Genomic DNA, 17,874 nt, shown 5'->3' with positions numbered 1-17,874 from the left:
CTGCACGAGAGCTGAAATAACTAGAATCCGGGCTTCTACGCTGACTTGACATAAAAAATATAGTTGTCAACCATCTGTCAAGTTGCTAGAAAAGTGAATGTTTTTTCACGATTTCGCGTCTTTTTGTTTTGTTAAACATTTAATATGTTCAAAGTCGATACTGAAAACATCTCTTCTGACATGTAGCCTGTTCTGTAAACTGTAATAAACGCACACGCCTTCAATTGAGTCGGCATTGTAGGTTATAAAGTGTACCTATTTCGTTGTTTAGTATCGTCATCACATCATTGCTTCAGCCGGACCTATTTTTAGATTGTTATAAATCTTTAACGAAGCCTATGTTTCGAGTGTTAATTAGAATTTACGTCGATTAACGTGTCGGAGTGATTCGCCGGTGAAAATGGGTCTGATAATTTCCAGATTTCGAGTAAGTACTTTGGATTTGTATTAATCATTTTTTTCTATTTGTAACGTTGCCAGAACTATTTCGATGGTTGAACATATGTCTAATAATCACCTGGCAGTAGTTCAAATACACGACCATGACCTATGAAATATTATTCAATTGATTTAGTTTTTAGATATAATTTATTACAATTACCATGTGGGCTTGTACCATTGTCCCCTCCACAGTATTTCACTCTCACTTTCATTATAAATGATACTTGCTTTCAAATTAGATGTCTAGAGTCCGTCTAATTTAACTATGCACTGACTTGAACCAACCAAAGTGAGGAGTGTCATTATTAATGTCATATTTTTATAGAAATTTGACATTAATGATAACATTACCACACTTTGTAATTTCAATGGCATTTGAAATTTGCTTGGTCCGACTGTATTATCTAGCTTTTATATCAAACATTATGCTTTAATAGATATTATGTCAACTGATATAATAGGCCTGATGACAAATTTTGAAAACCCTTTTAATATCGTCGGTACACTTGTATTAGTTCCGAAAAACACTATATTTCAGTTATACTCATAAGATTTAACATAGATAATTGCATTTTATTATAGCTAGTTTAAACTTCGCGCGAAAACGCCTCGCATGCCATTTGTGACGTCATTATTTAGTTGGTGGTAGGGTGGTAGATATTGTTTACATACTTACAGTTACGAATTTCCCTTGAATCCGAATGATATTGTTAATTCAGCACCATATATTACGATTAGGGATGATAAATACATTACAAAAATTTATCACAATAACTCATTTTACACAAAAACTCTCACACGGTTGCAGTTTAAGATGAATTATTTAGATACATGTACATTTTGAGTGAAAATCACCGAACGCCGGTTTTACTTTTTAATTTTTCATTTTTTCTAGTTACGACAGCCAACATGGCAATGATAGTTCCATTCAGCCAAATAATTAAAAATGTTTGTTGTTGAAATATCGTATTATTTAGCATTTTATTTAAGTAATAACAAATAGATATCTACTTTATATCGTGTAATAATATTTTTTGGACGTAATAAATGTTTAGTGGCGAAATAACATTTTTTTTGCACCTTTCGAACTCTTTGGTGCCCACGTATAGATTTCGGTCAATGAGGTTGTCTATGTTGCTCTAAGAAATATGTTATGGATTGATGACGTCACTGTTTGGAACGTTTCTGATTGGCGTTTCAGTAAAAATGGCCGATTGGAGAATTTTGCACTTTTATTTTATTGAATATATTAATAATCCTTCAGTTTATACTGAGATTGGGCCATTTTTTAGAATCATATTAACATATATGTTTCGTTGAAACCATTATTTCCATGATTCTTTGTTACTTGCAACAGGCCTATTATGCTAAATATTGGGAGCTAATTTACATTTTTATTTATTCTTGACGTAATTATTTATAGATGTTACAGTTCTACATTACAATGTAGAACTCTAAACATACATGTTTAAAGACAATGCAAATAATAGAATTAGCTAGTATATTAACTGTTGTCATCGTAAATTTAAGAGTTAGACTTTTGTCGGTGTAGCTCTCTCCATTTGACTCTATCCGGCCGCCTCCTTGATTTCCTTGTACGACATTTCAGAATCAGAATCAGAATCAGAATCAAGCATTTTATTCGTGATAAACTTAAAACTAAGATTACATACAAGAGTATAACTAAAAACTACAAATATTAATAAAGTTGGAAAGCGTTAAAGTTTACCACGAAATGGGCTCGCCTCAGCATAATACTGACCCGAGGGCCAGCGCTGATCTTCCGGCGAGACCATTTCAGCTACCTTTTCTTTTATTTTTGTTATGTAGCTTATCCTCTGCCTTCCCCTTCCTATCTTGCCTGCAATCTTTCCCTCTATTAAGTTTTATATGGAGCATAGCGTTGTATGGATGCAAAGCATGGACCATGACACAAAAAGACAGAGAACAGAAGGAAAAGATCAAATGGACAGAAAGAATCACAAAGAAGAAGTGTTAAATAGAGTAGGAGAGAAAAGGCAACTGTTGAGGAGAATAGGGAGTAGGAGAGGGAAAATGATTGGTCATCTTATACGACATGACACTTTTATAAATAACATAATATTAACTGTATACGGTTGATATTAAATTGGTTTTAGAATGGAAGGCAATATAAAAAAATTGTTTTAACCCGTGGAGCGCCCTAAACAGACACGTGTGCTGGTAACTAGTATAGGAGTTCCATACTACGGTCATTCTGGGGCGCTCCAGGGGTTAAAACTTTCACTTTTCTCAGATTTAGATAACATTTGGTAGATACATAGAATTGTCTGTTCTGTACAACATCAGCGCAATTTACATACATTTTATTATCTCATATTTGGATTGCCCAGCAGTGGGGCATGAATAGGCTGATAAAAAAAAAATTGGATTTCTTGTTTATTCCAACCAAAATGAAGAGCTCTTCAATCCTACCACTTTTTATCAAAATGAATAATGAAAGGGATAAAAAAATATTAATATCTCTTTGTCATGGACAAGGAAAGCAGTTAATAGTATTCTCGATAGTATTGACTTGTCAAGTAAATGAATTCAGTTTAACATTCTTCAAGTATTATAATGAACTTTGATTTATTCTGATGCCCTTCAGAACAATGCAGCATACAGTTTGGTTTACATTCATTCACTATTGTGGAATGTGTATATATGTATGTATGTGTATTTTATATTGATAGTCAGTCAATAAATCTCTGGGTTGTGCGGCGTCTTATAGAAATTGATATATACATGTATTCATGCTTGGAAAACATGCCCGATTCTTAGGCACTTAGCACACTGGATGCGATTCGCACGTTGTTCCGATGTGCGAGCGGGATGTCGCTATAATACTTGCATAGCGTAGCGTTGTCTCGCTCAAACATCGGAGCTACGTGTGAATCGTATCCAGTGTGCTAAGCGCCATACGGCTCGGCCACGACTTTGCGCGTCGGCGACGGCGGCGGCAACTATAGGTTGTCTCATCAGTTGGATAATGGTATAATCAAAGTCAAGACTGAAAGATATCTTTGAACACTAATTATGATATTAATGGCCTATATCAATTAGGATTAGGTTGCCGAGCGGACTCTAGGCGTTTATGAATAACAACATTAATGTTTACAAACACAAAATAAAACAATATTTTAAATTTTATTTAAAAAAAAGAGGATGTTCAATTGTTCACCAAGGATACAAATTCCTCCTACATATAACTCCAAAATCTTTAATTATAGTTTCTAATACAAGGCAGTAAAGTTCAAAATCATTTAACAAGCTTCCATTAGTCATGCTCCAAATAATGCAGACTTACTTTCAAATTTAACAAAAAATAGCATTCATCTGTTTTAGTCTATAGACGTCTATAAGTAAAAAGTCGAATTACCGTCTCGATTTAGCTCTTATTTCCATGAAATTTAGGTCTAATTTTGATTGACGTTTTGTCTAGACGAGTCTCTTGAAGTAAAAAGTGGCATTTGTCATCTCTAATGATTACAAAATTGGTTTGCATGTTTGAAAAGAGCGTGGGGCGAATGTTGTCTATGTTTGGAAACTGGGGGCGTACCGCGACAACCGAAATTCGCAAATTGCGGGGATCTTTCACTTTTACTCTAATTAAGACGTAATTAGAGTGACGGAGAAAAATGCCCGCGATTAGCGAACTTCGATTTTCGCGGTTATAGCCCTGAATGTAGTCCCTATGCTATTGTTAATGGTTGTAGGACTGTAGGTATTTTGAGTAAAAATGTTAAAAAATATGTTACAGACGTAGTGCATAATTAATATAATTATTTTCCATGGTATTTTCTCGGAAACGTTCGTATTTGTCATGCTACTTCAGTCAACCTCAGTAGTTTTCGTACCGAGATTGACTGAAATAGCAAGACGTTCGTACGTTTCCGTGAAAATACGATAGAAAATAATTATGCACTAAATCTGTAGAACTTTAGACAGGCCGTCGGTCAAGCGTTACATTTTTTTTAAAGTAACAGCGTCAATACTTAAACAACTACAAATCACAAATAATTACAAGAACGAGTTGAAAGAATAAAGTAAATAGCCTTATAAAGAAGTTAACCTTTTGACCGCTAAAATGTGAAGCATTAACTTCACTTTAAAAGGTTAACTTCTTTATCAGGTGACTGTTACAGCGATACAGCGTGTGGACGAGTGATGCATAAAACCTCATTTACACGGCGCGATAACTTGTATGCAAAGTTGTTTGCTGACTACAGATTACATTGAATGTAGTTGATCGACGACGAATGTGACTATAACCGCTACATTCTAAATCGGGATTTAGTTTAGGGGTCGGCAAATAATTGGGGCTCTGCAAGACACCCAAATTCGACTTAGGGGTCTCATTCTCGTTAGTTGTTTATAGTGTAATAAAGTACGGCACATTTGTTAACCAATGATCTATTTTTCTGTTCTAGCGCAAAAAGACGACAACAGAAGTTCTAGAGAAACTCGAAACCAACATAAAACGAATCGAACAAGATGGCCAGAGCAAAGAGCAGAAACACAAGCGGGTCATCGGCTACGTTATGGCGTACTCTGTGGGCCTCTACGTGTTGTTCGCGATATTGTACTACTTCATGTATGTCGGGAAGAGTCAACATTGGCTGAGTTCAGTGTTACACGCTTCGCCGCTATTGGTGTTGCCTGTTGTGTGAGTATTTGAATTTTAACCTTTTTTAAAAGTTTTTTTATTAGCTTGAAACGTAATGCGTACTCTGTGAACTTCTACGTGTTGTTCGCATAATACTACTTTATGTATGCGGGGAAGAGTCAACGCTGTATTACCTGTTGTGTAAGTATTTTAACCTTTTTTTAAAGTTCTTTATTATTCGGTACCACCCCAATACCCACTTTACACAGTGGATAATGTACTTTTGCAGCTAGGTGTAGGTACGTCATGGCGTACTCAGTGGGTCTTTACGTGTTATTCGCGATATTTTACTATTTTATGTATGTGGGAAAGAGTCAACACTGCGGCTAGGCTGGCCTTTCATTACTGGGGTTACCCTGCGGTGTATGGGTTTTAACCTTTTTTTTTAAGTTCTGTATTAGCAAATATAGATAAACAAACACTCTTTTACATTACAGTGTGATCTTCCTACGCACCGCAATATCGTGGTACTACAACTGGACGATCAGCAAGAACAGGATAAAGCTGAACAAAATGAAAGAAGAGAAGAAGAAGATACTCGAAGAGGTCATGAACACTGAGACCTACAAGGTAAGCCTAAAAAAGTCAACAGTGGCGCTCGCTTGGCGGTTATGGGACACATCAGTTATTTTAGTTGTTTCATTTCAATTAGCGTGAATATTGGGTCCACGAAAAGATCACAACAAGTGCGCCGATGAGCAGCATAGGTGCGTAGTATACAAAAAAATAATTCAGACTACGATTCGAAAGAATTCTGCGTCATGATAACTGAAATATACAGGGTGATTCAGGAGACGTGAGCAGGACTAACACTGCGCATATCGTTAATTATAAGCAACTGTTTCGTATCAGTATTAGTGAGGTTAACGTTAATTTTCTAGTCGTGTTGAAAAAAAAAGTTATTAATTTTTTTACGACATGCGTGGTCACCCTAAAATTAGAATACTAAACTACCGATATTCTGTGTCAAATTGAATGTCATCACTGTCATCACGGTCTGGTTACTTTTGAAAACTCGTATCTCACTCAAGTTTGACAGTTTATTTTCTTCGTAATCAAAATGCCATTACGGTTAAAGAGGTTTTATGTTTATTAATTAGGTCCTGTAGGGTGACCATGATTGTTGAGAATTAAATTTGCTCTCACCAAAAAGTAAAAAAATAGGAAAAAGTGTGGTTGTTTCTCCTAAATACGACGGTGATCGATCAATTATCAGTTACTGAGTGTGCAGGATTAGTCCTGCTCACGTCTCATGAATCAACCTGTATGTCTTATACGAAGGAAAAGTGACCAAAAACTTCAGTGCCTGACACAAGGATCTTCAACTGCGGCCTTGGTTTTTTCTTTTGGTTACTATTTCAGTTTATAGTTTATTTAACGCAAATTCTGTATGTAGTGTTTCTTGTTAAAGTATAACAATTCAAAATATTTCATAAAATAATTGACATGATTAACGCTTAACGCTTATAGTAATGAATATTTATTTTAATTTTAAGAAAAGGTTAAAATCAATAAATTACGCAAGAAATCAATTTTAAAAATGGTACAATTCCAGGTAGCGAAAGAGATCCTGGACAAGTACGGGAGCCCTGACGACCAGTCTAAAGCCCTGAAGCCGTTCATGCCTACAGTCAACGTGCCTGGTAACAGCGGTAACCCTAGCACGCCCCCAGGTAGTCTACTTAATATAGCGCCCTCTTACCCTTGCTAACTGCTTGCTCCCTAGTAACCTCCCGAAGCAATTGTTTTAGTTTTGAATTTGGAACCTATGATTTAATAAAATTAAAAAATGGCGTGGTGGCGCGGCGGCGGACACTCGCGAGCGTCAAAAGGTAGCTAAATACAGCTGTCTCGGCGCTCAATACGAATTCGTCGCATTTGGCGTCGAGACGCTTGGTTCGTGGGGCAGAGGTGCACAGATGCTCCATAAGGCGCTCGGGAAACGGCTGAGGGAGGCAACGGGCGACCCCCGCGCGGGCAGCTTTCTCGCGCAGAGAATTGCCATCGCAATCCAGCGCGGGAACGCTGCCTGCGTGTTGGGCACCCTCCCGAGGGCACCAAATTTTGATAGGTATTTTTAATTTTTAGTTTTAGTTAATTTAATTGTAGTTAGTTTTAGTTTTATATTCGTGTTTATGTCTTTTAGTAATTTATACTGTATATATCTTGTTTGTAAATAAATGATTAATTGCACGATAAAAAAAAAAAATTAAAAAAAAAATGTTCAATATGTACAATATAATGTACACAGACAGAGCCTTAGGGTAAACGGCGAATGGAAATGTTTTAGCTGTTTTACGGTCTATATTAACTAACTAAATAAAATAGATCTCAATTAAATTATTTATACAATATTATTTGTTCTTGCTGCTTATATGTTTCGTAGTAATAAGTTTCATAATAATTTAATGGGTTTGAAAAAATAAAGCTTTAAAATTCAGAACCAGGGCTCGGGACTATGAATTATTTATTTTATTTATCATGTATTTAATTTACGTAACAACTTCGTATTATTAGATTCTACCATTAACCTTTTGAACGCCAAACGGCGCATCCATTTGTCGAGCCACTGACGCCACGGGGGTAAAATTTAGTTTTGTGAATAGATAATGCCAACCTAAAAGTGGGGTGTTTTTCAGTAGATTTTCATCAAAAAACGATCGACGTCAAATGCCATCTTTGGCGTCATTGTCTCGATTTTGCGTTGACGTCAATTGCCGTCTGTGGCGTTCAAAAGGTTAAAAGTCAAATAATAAACCTAAGAACGAAAAACAACGTAACAATACCGGTATTTTTTATATGAAGAAAGACCGAGCCTTGTTCAGAACACACTTAGCTGACCACTGCTAGATCGTATTCCTTTGCGATAAGGTTTACAAAATGGTTACGCATATCCACAGCAACGCCTGGTCAGCTGAGACAACGCCAACTCGCGCTGACATCGACTCCGATCAACCAGAACAGAGAGCTGATGGCTATGAACAATATGGGGTCGACGTTCAAAGGGCACAGGTTGAGGGTGAGTTTTCCTGTATTTTTAGGGTTCCGTACCCAAAGGGTAAAAACGGGACCCTATTACTAAGACTCCGCTGTTCGTCTGTCTGTCGCTAGGTTGTATCACATGAACCGTGATAGCTAGGCAGTTGAAATTTTCACAGATGATATATTTATGTTGCCGCTCTAACAACAAATACTAAAAACAGAATATTACATAATTAAGTGGGGCTCCCATACAACAAATGTAATTTTTTTGCCGTTTTTTGCGTAATGGTACGGAACCCATCGTGGGCGAGTCTGACTGTGCGCCGCTGGTTTTTAAAGCTTTTATTTAACTTGCCCTGTTAGTTATTTTGTTAATGTAGGTCAAATCTTGGAAGCTAAATATGACCCACTTCCCGAATTCCGATTGAGCTGAAATTTTGCATACATATGTAAATCGGATGGAGCTTATCTGACGATGGAGACAGGAGGTGGCCATGGGAACTCTGTGATAAAACAACGCAAACTAATTGTGTTTCGGGTTATTAGAATTGTCTAGATGATTATTAGTTGACTGTGGAAAGAAAAGTACAGTCAGCTCTAAAAGCTTGTACCAAAAATGAAATTTTTGCCAAAAACTTATTTAACAAGCTTTTATTAGGTCGACCTGTATGTAACTATGTAATGGAATCAGAATGAATGAAGTCAGCGATAAAAGCTTGTACCAAAAATGAAGTTTTTGCCAAAACATTATTTATATTTTACTTGACAAAGTCCATTTTACATAAGTAGTCAAGGTATGCGTTACAATTATTTTAAACTCTTACAAATTATCATATAAGTAGTGTTAGGGGTGATATGTATGAAACTGAATTCTGGGATTTTAGCGGACTAGAACAAGGGTTATGTTTTTCGGGGATAATGAGGTATCATTAGGTTCGTCTTAGCTGTGTATGTGATCTGGGTGTATTATTAAACTTATTTATATTTGTCATCTTTTTATATGACTATCTGCTGTTGGGTACTGTGCCAATCTCACCGGTTATCTAACCAATCTTTGGCAGATGTCGGACAAGCAAGCCAACGGTGTGCCCTCTGTCCGTTTTGCCGACGTGGACAACAAACCAGTAATCAATTTATCATTATGATTGTTCATTTGTGTATATTCCATTATTCCAAATGTATATATTCTAGACCCTTTTGAACCCTCTTTTTTGTGTTAGATTAGATTAGGAACATTATATACATTTGGTTTGCAATTTCCATGTAAAAGTTCAAAGGGAATGATTTATCAATTTAAATATAGGATGAAATTTTATTCGGTGTGTGATTGTGATTGTAAATAGAACATATTGGCATTTAAACAGCAGTATTCAAATTAAATTGATCTTAGAATAGCATTTTTTAAGACAGCAGTATTTTTTTATTATTTATTTAATGTAAATCATTTGAATGTGACATGCGTTAAAATTCGTGCACTGACAAAAATTTCATCGTGTATATCTTCATGTTATTATATTGAATAAACTAAATCCGTTCCCATTCATACCCCGAAAACGTGGCACCGATCGAAAACACGCGTGTAACGCCGTCGTAGTTAAAAAAAAAAGTTAAATAGTTAAAATCTATTTTCAGTCTGACCAACTGCCTCGCCCTTTGTTGGACAAGAACCGCTCTGCCCTGGACAAAGTGGTGGATTACTTGCTGAAGGACGGGCCCAACCATCGCATGGCTCTCATTTGCAACGAATGCTCTTCTCATAATGGTGAGTAGTTTTTTATCCTCTTCATGAAACTTATTGTAACTAAAATACACATACATCAATTTAAAAGAATTTAGTCCACTACCGCTCCAAAATCGATCGCTATTTTTATTTCCTGACTTGGAGGCGGGCTGCAATAACTAATGGTTGATTGCAATACGGTGACCAGACCCAGATTCATTTTTTTTTTCAGAAGAACTTTATACATTTTTATTCGCAGGAATGGCAATGGTAGAAGAGTTCGACTACGTCTCGTACGTGTGTGCTTACTGTGGACGCCTCAACCCTGCTCGCAAGCAGCGCCCAGCGGCGCCACTGCTGTCTTCGCCAAGAGCACTGCCGGACATACCGCGCCGAATGGGTTAGTTTAACCTATTAACCTTATTTTAAAGTTATGTCACATGCAACTACATAACCCGGGTAATGTCAAACAGATGCAAAATGGAGCATGATGCTTGTTTTACTTTTATAAACTGCCGACAAGCAACATTTTTACCTTTTAACCTTATGTTAAAATTAAGTCCTCAAAACATAACGTACCAAATATTAACAAATGTTAGGATGTTATCCTATTACCAGATGTAAAAAATTCTACCCGCAGTGTACACTTTACCATACGTTATAGCTCCTTTATAGTAAAAACTAACGAATATCAACTTCCATTAGTACAATAGCTACATTGTAAAATACACCATACTGCACGTATCCCTATATAGCCCTTTCATATCACAGGCGGTGACGACTCTTCCATATCCAGTTCCAGCGACAGCGACGATGACAAGAAAGTCAAGATATCTGAAATTGGAAGTAAGTAAAGGCACACTTAGTTGGTAGACCTTATCTAGTTGTAATAAGGTTGTGAATAGTCAATTAACACTCAACGACATAATATGACTTAAAAGTTTTGAATTTTTCACGGTTAGTTTCACTAGACTTATATCGACCGGGATATGAACCGTGATTACCTTTTTTATTGTTTTCGAGCTCCCGATATTTAGACCCAGTTACATGCATCTTGTACATGGGTAATAAACTGATGATAGCAAAAAAGGTAATCACGGTTCATATCCCGATCGATATAAGTATAATATGACTTGGCACGCCATCGCCCTTTAATATGTATTTAAGTAACGATGTGTTATCTGTGGCAAAAGCTCATACCTTATGGTATGGCTTAAGACAGTGTTTTTGATGTCTCATTCTGGCCTATAAATGCGTTTCTATTTAACCATTTAATAGCCAAAGACGTCATAATGTGGGTTTAAGGCGTCATAAAGTGATAAGGTTCACAATGGCTCACGGTTTTATTACTTTGTCAGTATGTACACTAAATTCGTTAACAATTCAAATTTGGGGTACGAATTTGCAAGTCCACAATGTGTAAATTGATACATGCAAAATACATGTCATGTACCGACCTACTTAAATCTATTGATCTTTTTATGCTATTTTTAAATAACCTATTCGAATTTTTCAGGTTCAGAAGCTGAATCGGATCGGCCCCCCTCCTCATTGGAAGGGACTCCGAAATCCGCCACCGAAAAGAAAGAAGACTGAACGAATAAAAATCTAACTTGTTCCTTAAAATCTTCTCTATAAAGAGTGCGAAATATTCAAAATAATGTACGGAAAATATGATTTCCTGGTGGCGAATTGGTCTGTAAAGACGCTGTCAGTTTAAAAGTATTCGTCTCTGACAGGTTGATGGTTTGAACCTTTTAACCTTTTCTTAAAATTAGACTTTAACAGGTAGTATATATGTTATTAAAGTTGAAATATGGCTGGAAATAACACGGCAGTCTTCTGTTCTGTCTTAGATGTGGAAAAAGACAAAAGTACTAATTAGTTAAAACTTTGCGTTAAAAGGTAATAAAAGGCGAATATATTGGTTGTTTTGTGTACCAGCATTGGGGTCTTATCGAAATTGTGATTTATTTTTATTTTAAAGAGATACTGTCGGTTATGTTCAGTGTGAGGTACGTTGTAAGAAAACGGCGTTTAGGACCTATTGTCGTTAGATGTAATTAAAGTAAATAGAATTATCTTATGACGCTAATGAATTACCTCACAAGATTGCATGAATTTTTAACATTTATATTGGCTCTCTTAGTAGAGGCTTACTTGAAAGTTCATCGTAAGTCGCAAAATAAAGTGCCTAAATTATTTCCGCGCCAAAAATGGCTTCGACAGTGTTGTTAACATTATTTTATAGATGCGAAATGATGCTTCCAGCCAGTGATTTTAAATATAAAATTGTTTCCAAAATAATGAAATGTAACATTGGATGGTAATAAGGCTAAGCTAGTTTATAAAATTCCTATATTACAACGAGCTATTGTTTATGAATAACAAAATTTAGAAGAAAAATTGCTTAAGATGCCATTTTATACCCAAAACTGTCAGCGCTCTTTTTTATAAATTTGTGGAAAATTGGAATAGAAAATTATGTTTCGTTTATTATTTAGTTTTGACATGAGGCTCTCGAAGAAAATATTCGTGCCTTGTTAATAAATGGATCGTTTAGAGGTAAATTACATGCAATGATTGACTAAAAGGGTCAAACGGTGTTGCTAGTAAGCTTTTCCGATATCCATTTTGACATTCAGTTCGGATTAAAAATTTTGCTAATTAATAATTTTATTGCGTTTGGTTTATCTCTATTTTAGGTAAAAAACTTAATGGAAAAGTAGATTTTGTAGCAGTATTGTTTCCAGCAATAATTTGTTCACATCAAGTATGAAATACATTTTCTGTTAAGTTTTTCCTATAGTTTAATATTTAACTCGATACGAACGAATATTTATTCTTATTTAATTTTTGTCAACTAATAAGTTATTTTGAATCTTCATAGTTTCTAGTTTAAGCTGGTTTAAATAATTTATTTTAAATATATTTTTGGGCCCGCTACTTAAATGAGCTTGGGGTTATGATTGGATAATAATAATGCTTCAGAGCCAGTTTTGCAAAGATAATAAAATACATAACTTTATTATATCTATGAGGACAGGAACTCGACACAATAATGCTACAATATTACTATAAGTAGCACGAAAATAACGTTTTTATTTCTTTAATTCTGAGTGTAAAGGTTTGTTATTAATTATTATGGATAACTCTTACCAATCTTGTGTAAACTTTGCTATGATGAGGCGAGTAGCATTGTTTGCATACCTTACTTTGTTCGGTGTCCTGGATTTGGAATTGAACAAGTAATGACAGCAATAAAACCAATTATAACCCCAAATACTTTAATTTATGTACTAACATTTCCTATCACTACCTGCATTTTACTCAATTGATACAATTACTAACAACATTAGAAATTCTTTAGTAATATTATTTTATTTTTAAAGCTATGTTTTTCAGAATAAAAACAAAGTAGAATCTGATATTAATATGGTTTCCGTCCTTTTAGTTGCAATATTCGACATTATATTATTTTTATTACCTGCTTTTCTTATGCAATTGCTCGATAGTGACTTGGTTTTTCTTATTATAATCGAATACTTTGAGTAGCATGAAATGAACTGGAAACTCAAATGACTATTTTATCCGGCCAGAATGTAGCTTAAAAATAAAATAAAACTTACTTTTAAAAATATACTCAAACGCTTTTTCTAGTCACATTTACTTGGTGATCCGAAAGTTGCATTTAATAACCAAATGCATTGAACACATAACTATAATCATAACTGTCATTAAATATTTATTAACATTAAACATCTTATTTGGATCACCAGCAATTTAAATTAAAATAACACTTATAATTTTTAACATAAGGTTAAAAAAATTGTCATTTTAACCTTTTTTTTAAATTGTCCGATTAATCATGAGCAAAATATATTTTTAATTGTATTCCTAGACATTCCCTGATGTTTTTTGTAGTTTAGTGTTTGGCCTTAGTACAAGCCCTATACAGCCAAAATGTTTGTTTTGTAGCCACCATGTACACCATTAAATTTTCATTTGAACAACAATTACAGTACAGGTAAATCTACGCAAGTTGACGTGAATGGGTCGAATGAGTGATGGAATGGAAAATACATTCGTTCATTCACATTCTTTTATGTCACATCATTTGCGTCAGATACCGCCAACATTGAAAATCGTTATCTGCCTCTCTATTTGCTCTTGCAAATTCGAGCGATAGAGAGGCAGGTGACGACTTTACATTTTTAGAAGTTGGCGGTGTATGCCCTTTTTCGTTATTTTACCTGTATTAGTCAATATACATGATAAAAACTGTGGTAGTGGTATCCTAGTGTCCAATATTGAGGTTTTACTATGGAATGAATCTTCATTGTGTGTAAATAATGGAGTCAAGTGAATAAGTGTTGTTGTATTTGTTATTTATGCTTGTATTCATTAGGTATTTTATATTGAACTAATATACAAGTACCCAGTTTGTTGGCGTTTTATTTATTTCTATTAAAACACTTGCTGAGCAGTGGTGGCCGAGTGGATATGACGTCTGACTTTCAATCCGGAGGTCGCGGGTTCAAACTTCAAATTCTGGCTCGTACCAATGAGTTTTTCGAAACTTATGTACGAAATATCATTTGATATTTACCACTAGCTTTTCGGTGAAGGAAAACATCGTGAGGAAACCTGCATACATCTGCGATGAAATTCAAAGGTGTATGTGAAGTCCCCAATCCGCATTGGGCTAGCGTGGGGACTATAGCCCAAGCCCTCTCGCTCATGAGAGGAGGCCTGTGCCCAGCAGTGGGACGTATATAGGCTGAAATGATGAATGATGATGATGAAAACACTTGCTAATAAGTAAAATTAAAATAGGTACCTAAGTAACATAATAATTATATTCATCTGTTTAGTACCTCCATTGATGTGTAAAGGGGCCCACTGATTAACAGTCCGCCGGACGGTATGGGCTTGTCAGTTAGAACAAAATTCTGACAGTTCCGAACAACTGACAGGCCGATACCGTCCGGCGGACTGTTAATCAGTGGGCCCCTTTACATTTAAGTGCCAATTACCGGAACTGACAAGAACTAGGTACTTGATACTTAGGTTTATGTTACGTCTGCGCCATGGACCTAGAATAACTCTATGGTCTGCGCAATTTATCCAGTTTTGGACTAAAATCTCGAAGGACATGGTATGCAAATATAAGACACGAAAGGAGAAATCCTTAAATTGTACCTGGCAAACCAGCTTTGTCAGTAGAAACCGGGCAAGTGCGAGTCGGACTCGCGCACGAAGGGTTATAATGCAAAAACGGCAAAAAAAAAACGGTCACCCATCCAAGTACTGAACCCGCCCGACGTTGCTTAACTTCTGTCAAAAATCACTAAGTATGGGAGCCCCACTTAAATCTTTATTTTATTCTGTTTTTAGTATTTGTTGTTATAGCGGCAACAGAAATACATCATCATCATCACGGTTCGTGAGATACAGCCTGGTGACAGACAGACGGACGGACGGACGGGCGGACAGCGGAGTCTTAGTAATAGGGCCCCGTTTTACCCTTTGGGTACGGAACCCTAAAAAATACGGCAAATTTGAAAAAATGCGAAGCAGCGCGAAAAATCGATATCCCATCCCATACTATTGAATTTTGCCCTTTTTCTACTGATTGGCTTGCCGAAGTATAAAAACCGGCCAAGTGCGAGTCGGACTCGCAAACGAAGGGTTCCGTACCATTATCTATAAAAACGGTCACCCATCCAAGTACTGACCCCGCCCGACGTTGCTTAACTTCTGTCAAAAATCACGTTTGTTGTATGGGAGCCCCACTTAAATCTTTATTTTATTCTGTTTTTAGGGTTCCGTAACCAAAGGGTAAAACGGGACCCTATTACTAAGACTCCGCTGTCCGTCCGTCCGTCCGTCCGTCTGTCACCAGGCTGTATCTCGTGATCTGTGATAGCTAGACAATTTCTGTTGCCGTTATAACAACAAATACTAAAGAGAGTCACTCAGGCATATCATTTCCGGTTGCTCTCATCTTGATAACGGCGAGTACTTGCACAGACATAATCTCGTAGCCAGGATTATTCACCAGCAACTTGCTCTTCTATATGACCTTGTGGACCGCGAAGTACCGTACTACAAGTACTTACCTGCGCCTGTTCTCGAGAATGGTCGTGCCACGCTCTATTGGGATCGATCTATCATCACTGACAGGACTATTGTAGCCAATAAGCCTGATATTGTGATAATAGATCGATCGCAACGTCGGGCCGTGCTCGTTGAGATCAACATCCCCCATGATGAGAATCTCGTGAAGGCCGAGAAGGACAAGTCCAGTAAGTACCTAGACTTGGCTCACGAGATAACCGCCATGTGGAATGTTGATTCGACGATCATTGTCCCGATAGTCGTTTCAGTAAACGGTCTAAAAGCGAAGAGTCTCGACCAACACCTTGAGAGACTCTCGCTAGGTGGTTGGATCAAGGGTCAGATGCAGAAGGCGGTGATCTTGGACACGGCGCGGGTAGTCCGCCGGTTCCTCTCTCTGCAGCCCTGACCACCGGTAGCTTGGGCCTTGCCCCGCTGCTGGCGGCACCCTAGGTTAGGTTTTTTTATAATGTGTTTATATTAATTTTTATTGTTTTGTAAGTGTTTTTATATTTTACTTTTATATTCATATTATAAAATAACCTAACTTAAGATGAGAAATAAATAAAGAGAATAATAATATTAGTAAAAATATGTGTAGAAAGGAGTGAGCGTGCAGAAACGAAACGCAACTGACATTGTGGAGGCGTTTTTAAAAAGTATGAAATACTTCTCTTAAACGTCAAAACTGTCAAAAGGCCGCTGTTCGCTTTTGTCATTGTCATTTGGTGGTCATTCATTATATTTTCTTTATCTCATTGAGTATTGAGGACTTTTGCGATTTTCTTTATCTTTAGAAAGCAACTTATCGCATACACTAGAACGTATTAATGTCGGCGCCACGCCTCTATAAATGATTAGTATAATATCAACGTAAACGTCGGCAGTTGATAACCACCACTTACTTGATAAACAAGTTCCTTGGCGAATTTAATCTTTAAAAACATAATTAAAAATATACTTTGCATTACACGCGCCGCACGAGTAATTTAGCCAATTTCGTTGTAATCAGTGAACAATATTGTGTGAACAATATAGTGTAAGCTTAACTTTTATTTAAGTGAACTATTTGTAACTAAAGTTTTGCAATGTCAGTGCTAAATAAAATCAGTGTTTCTATAAGTAAAGGATTGAGGCGTAAGTAAATATTCATGTTTAGTACCTTTTATTTTTCCATACAGTTATGTTATCATTCCATACAGTTAAGTAATGAAACCTTTAATTTTTGGGATTAATTTCATTCCAATTTTACATTTAATTCCTTTTGCCGATCTTAAACTCGCCTTTTTGCCCTGTTTATCATCGTAAAACCAAAGGCAATTTTAGCACTTTTAAATTTGAAACTTGTTTTAGCTCTATAAGAGTTCAAAACATAAATTGTATTTCTACTTGTAATAGTACACAGGGACTTAGCAGGCTACATCATTATTTCATGGTAATCCCTTCTTTCATTTTTAGGGTTCCGTACCCAAAGGGTAAAACGGGACCCTATTACTAAGACTTCGCTGTCCGTCCGTCCGTCTGTCACCAGGCTGTATCTCACGAACCGTGATAGCTAGACAGTTGAAATTTTCACAGATGATGTATTTCTGTTGCCGCTATAACAACAAAGTGGTCAGTACTTGGATGGGTGACCGTTTTTTTTTGCTTTTTTTTTGTTTTTTTTTTATATGGTATGGAACCCTTCGTGCGCGAGTCCGACTCGCACTTGCCCGATTTTTCTTTTCGTTAACATCAGTAAAGACAATCAAGCTCAAAAAAGGGAAACCGACTAATACTGAAAAAAAAACGCGACCAAAAAAAAATGCAAAGTCTGGCATTACATACCTGGTCTACTCAATTCAATATGTGTGGGCTAAATCATAATCATGAGGTATGATCATATTAAGTGGGTTTTACTGTTATTAAATGTAATGATAACAGT

General features: G+C 36.2%; 2 protein-coding genes across 5 annotated transcripts in view; both read left to right on the top strand.

Moving 5' to 3' along the window:
* Nucleotides 1-57: 57 nt before the first annotated feature.
* On the top strand, nucleotides 58-14,274 carry LOC134802775 (endoplasmic reticulum junction formation protein lunapark-B). Of its 4 annotated transcripts, none has more exons than XM_063775476.1 (10): nucleotides 58-427; nucleotides 4,893-5,128; nucleotides 5,566-5,698; nucleotides 6,684-6,771; nucleotides 8,029-8,147; nucleotides 9,172-9,234; nucleotides 9,743-9,872; nucleotides 10,090-10,230; nucleotides 10,602-10,676; nucleotides 11,347-14,274. In XM_063775476.1, exons 1-10 carry the CDS (start codon nucleotides 401-403, stop codon nucleotides 11,424-11,426), a joined length of 1,092 nt encoding a protein of 363 aa, XP_063631546.1. In that variant the 5' UTR covers nucleotides 58-400; the 3' UTR covers nucleotides 11,427-14,274. The 4 variants fall into 4 exon arrangements, with proteins under 4 accessions (XP_063631546.1, XP_063631545.1, XP_063631547.1 ...); XM_063775475.1 differs by having other exon boundaries at nucleotides 62-427; nucleotides 6,684-6,801; XM_063775477.1 differs by lacking the exon at nucleotides 9,172-9,234 and having other exon boundaries at nucleotides 62-427; nucleotides 6,684-6,801.
* A 2,396-nt stretch (nucleotides 14,275-16,670) lies between these two features.
* The window catches only part of LOC134802869 (NAD kinase 2, mitochondrial), a 51,099-nt gene continuing 49,895 nt past the window's right edge, over nucleotides 16,671-17,874 (top strand). The window contains exon 1 of the mRNA XM_063775604.1: nucleotides 16,671-17,087. Within this exon, the coding sequence (XP_063631674.1) occupies nucleotides 17,039-17,087 (49 nt within the window). The 5' untranslated portion in view covers nucleotides 16,671-17,038. The remainder of the gene's footprint in view (nucleotides 17,088-17,874) is intronic.

Source organism: Cydia splendana, chromosome 25 (assembly GCF_910591565.1).
Source record: "Cydia splendana chromosome 25, ilCydSple1.2, whole genome shotgun sequence".
Lineage (NCBI taxonomy): Eukaryota > Metazoa > Arthropoda > Insecta > Lepidoptera > Tortricidae > Cydia > Cydia splendana.
This window is presented reverse-complemented; position numbering and strand designations above follow the sequence as displayed.

Excerpts from the sequence above, each read along its gene's own strand:
- LOC134802775 (XM_063775475.1), top strand. The coding sequence starts at position 401 with ATGGGTCTGATAATTTCCAGATTTCGA. Across the intron at positions 5,699-6,683 it reads TGAACACTGAGACCTACAAG|GTAGCGAAAGAGATCCTGGA; the intron begins GTAAGCCTAAAA and ends GTACAATTCCAG. Across the intron at positions 10,231-10,601 it reads GGACATACCGCGCCGAATGG|GCGGTGACGACTCTTCCATA; the intron begins GTTAGTTTAACC and ends TTCATATCACAG.